Source organism: Antedon mediterranea, chromosome 4 (genome assembly GCF_964355755.1).
Source record: "Antedon mediterranea chromosome 4, ecAntMedi1.1, whole genome shotgun sequence".
Lineage (NCBI taxonomy): Eukaryota > Metazoa > Echinodermata > Crinoidea > Comatulida > Antedonidae > Antedon > Antedon mediterranea.
Window position 1 is genome coordinate 13,402,282 of NC_092673.1, and position 4,118 is coordinate 13,406,399.

At 36.1% G+C, this 4,118-nt stretch overlaps 1 protein-coding gene across 1 annotated transcript; it reads right to left on the bottom strand.

Annotated features, from left to right (window-relative positions):
• Positions 1-1,710: 1,710 nt before the first annotated feature.
• LOC140047568 (uncharacterized) lies at positions 1,711-2,223 on the bottom strand. The gene has a single exon (XM_072092609.1). The coding sequence runs from the start codon at positions 2,221-2,223 to the stop codon at positions 1,711-1,713; it is 513 nt and encodes a 170-aa protein (XP_071948710.1).
• Positions 2,224-4,118: the final 1,895 nt, after the last annotated feature.

Below are 4,118 nucleotides of genomic sequence, written 5' to 3' on the forward strand. Positions count from 1 at the left end.
TGTATTTTAAAGTTAATTTTTAATAACCAATATTTAATTATATTAAAGTTCTAATAATTAATAAATCATGGTACTTTAGTAAATCGTTAAGCTCTGACTGGACTACCAAACTCCATGTGATAAAAAAAAAAATTATATGCCTATATATGGACACATTGGCATCATATCACTTTCATATTTTGAAATTTATAAAAGATACCTTTTTTCCTTGTTGATTGAACGTCCCAAGTATGTTCTGGGCAAGATACCACTTCGCTTATAGACTTTATTCTCGGCAGCATGTGATATCCATTAGCAATCTAGAAAAATAAGTAATATAAATAACGATGTATGTCGCTTATAAGTGAAAGAAAATTTCTGCTACATTGAATAAAGGCACGCACTCGAGATTTGGATAATTACAAAACGTCAAATCTGTTCATAACCAGTGATATATACCGGTATTCAAAAGTTCAGATTGTTCATGCCCTTTAAAAAAACACATACTGTAGTAAATTTAATTTAAAAAAAACTTTTTAGATCAGTACCACTACCTGCATGCTGACGTATCTGGTCCCATGAACCAATCGGACCATTGTCTAGTTGTTGCCTTAAAAAACGAAACATCCAATGGCCATTAGGGTCCAGCCATTTCAACACATTGAATAATGTGAGTGCACGGATTATGGATGTTTACGCCACAGTTCTCTGGACCTATAACATAAGTTATATAAGTTAACATTTACATCAGTTCCATTCAAACTATCAAAGTACTTTATACATTGCAACAAATCCACAATAATATACAAAAACAATCCCGATCCCCGATTTAACCCAATCCTTCTTTAAAACCTAGTTAGTATACAAATGTCGAGAATACAGAATCTTTATTAGTCCAATAATAAGGATAAGTTGTTAAGTCGAGATTGACTCATGGAGAATTTGTATACACCACAGTTGCAATTGGAAATGATATAAATTCTTTATTGAATTTTAAAATACTAAATAACGTACCATAGTATTCTACAAACAATGTGGAATTCGGCAAGTAATCAGTTTGCTGTCTTCCTGTCGTTTGCTGTTACCTCGTCTTGTACACCGCTCAAGAGACTATTTATATATACTTTCACCTACTGTAGGAGGACGATTAGGTCTCTTCGGTATTACTATACACTCATCACGTGTACTCACCTAAGCTGTTAGGCTTGTATACTTGATGGGTATATATTTCTATGTCCTTTCGGTTGTATGTCTGCTTCTCAAGAGAGAGACTCTTGTCTCTTGCTCATCAACCCCTGGGGCTGGTCGTGACGCATCTCGCCACTGGCCAGTCCCAGGGCCGGATTCGGTGGTTGAGTGCATGTTGGCCCGGCGATTGGTCGTGATGTATTGATGACGTAACCACTAGCCAATACCGGTAGTCAAAAGTTAAAAAAATAATAATATAACAATAAAGCAACATACAGAGTAGCATAATACTGTATATACAACTGATAATGAACATAAATAATATTTATTTATTACCATATTTACTGAGGGTAGCCTATCCAGTTCCTAATAGAACTGATCATTCAGGGCCCTCGATAAAACAAACATACAGTACAACACATAAAATATTAAATATTCAAATGACATATATTATTATTATTATTACTGCTTTTCCGCTGAAAAGTCTGCCGACATTTCCGCTTGGGCTGCTCCGTAAATCTCTTTTATTAGTTTCTTCCAGTCTCATCTTTCATTGGCTAGTTCTTTAAGTTGTTTCATGTCTTTCTTGGTTTTCAATTGTCCGGGATACTTAATGTCTGTATTATGCTTATAAAGGGTGAGTAGGTCGTTGCTGAGAGTTATTGGTAGGGTGGTTCTCGGTCTTCCTCGAAATTTTATATTGGTAGTGTTGCTGAAATAATAGCTTATTGCTGTGTTGGCTGGTGTACATGGGTCTTGTCTAAGTAGGTGACCCAATAGTCTCCATCTTGCGTCGACTATTTCTAATGAAATCGGTTTTGTTCCTGTCCTTCTGTATAAATTTATGTTCGATATCCTGTCTGGGAACCTGATACCTATGATTTTGCGAAGTTGCTGTCTGTGAAATGTGTCGAGTTTATGTGCTTCTTCTTTTGTGAGTCCCCATGTTTCAGAGTTGTAGAGTAATATACTTTTAACTAGTGAGTTGTACAGCTTGATACGTATTTTTAATTTGATTTTATCTTTTCGAAGCCACATCAAGTTTAGTTTGGTCATTGCTACACGCGCTAGTTGTTTTCTTCTAATTATGTCTTGTCTGTCCCCAAGGAGCGATCCTACATTTTTCGTGTTTCTCCATTGTTCTTGTATGTCCTCTTTTTCTCGTCTTCCGATAGTGTGTTCTGTTTTTTCTTTATTTACATTTAAGTTGAAAGTTGATAAATGGCGTTCTTATTCGTTTACATTATGCTTGCTATTTAGACTAAAAAAATCTACATCATCAGCATATGATATCTCTTGAGGTATTTCTGTTTGGATAATTGTTCTGATTCCTCGTAGCGCAGACTCAAGGTAAACAGTGAATAAGACCGGGCTTAAGCTATCTCCTTGAGGGGTGCCGATGTTGGTTAGGAATATTGGCTGTTCTTTTGCACCTTTTATTTTTAGATTTAGTCCGGTTTCACTCAGCAGAAATCTAACGATCCTAAGTTCATCTTCGTCTATAATATGTTTGAGTATGTCGAGGAGTTTGTTTCTATCCACTGTGTCAAACGCGCTGGACATATCTATACCGGTTATGTAAATATTTATTTTTTCTTTTTGTGCTTTAGCTATAAGCCATCTATGTGTAAAAACTATATCACTTGTGCTTCTGCCTTTGCGAAACCCACTTTGGCTTTGTGGTAAGAATGCGTCTACTTTCGATGTAATTCTATCCAGTGTTATAAGCGATAGGCACTTGCGTATGGTGTTAAGTAGAATAACAGGTCGTAAATTCTTAGTTGGACCCTTTTCCTTACCCGGTTTTGGTAGTGCTATGAGTGTTCCTTTATTAATGTTTTGTAAATATTTGATTTAAAATGTCTGAAATCATTGGAGCTAGAACAGGGGAACCGTATTTTAGTAGTTCTCCTGGGATACCATCCTCACCTGTTGCTCGACTGTTGTTTAGGCGTTTAAGACTCTTGGTTACTTCCTCTTCACTGATTTCTTTATTTAATGGCCTAGGATTTCCCTCAATTGAATCTATATTTCGTTTGCTTCCGTCGTAAAATTTATTTTTGAAGTGATTGCCAATTACTTTCGCTATTCCATTTGGTGAGGCAATAAACTTTTTGTTAGCATCAAACACTTTTGGATTTTCGAATGGTTTTCTATTAAGATCTTTCACTGCTTTATACATTTGGGCGCCCCCTATCGCTTTGTCGATATCCAAACTTTTCTGATCAAGTTCTTTGTTGCGTGTTTCAATTACTCTTTTTTGAATGTCATGCATGATTTTGTTTCTTTTTTGCTTTAATGATGTACGTTCGATTTCCGACTTGCAGTTAGCTATTTTTAGTCTAAGTTCTTTTTGCTGCGTTGATAGGCGTTGGGTTGTGTCATCGTATGTCCTTTTGTTGTAGCCGACCTTTTGTTTTGGTCCTATTGTATGTTTTGCAGCTGCCTTCACGACGCTTTTCAATTCCTGCCATGTAACGGTTGGCTGATCCGGTTTCACAACAACATCTATGCATTCTTTCAGTTTTTCTACGTATAAATTCCTAGTTTCTTCGCTTGTCACTAGCTTTTCACATGCAAATAAGTTAGTGTTTTTGTTAGTGTTTTGTTTGTTGACGCAATGCCATTTTAAGTTGAATGTTGTGATTACTATTCTGTGATCACTATCTAAAAGTGTTCCGTTGTATGACCTAGCGTTCTTTAGGAGAGTCTTGTATCTACTTTTACATATAATATAGTCTATTTGAGTGTACAGTTTGATCAGTTCTCCTTTGGAATTTCTTCTCTGTTGGGACCATGTAGTTATATGACGTGCTGAATGCTGAAACGCGCTGTTAGTTATGAATAAATTGTGTTTTTCACAGAAATCTATGAGTGTTTGTCCATTTTTGTTTCGTTCTCCTCTAGAAAATGATCCCATACACCTCTCGTCAACCCGTTTTTTCCCCACC

Excerpts from the sequence above, each read along its gene's own strand:
- LOC140047568 (XM_072092609.1), bottom strand. The coding sequence starts at position 2,223 with ATGACCAAACTAAACTTGATGTGGCTTCGAAAAGATAAAATCAAATTA.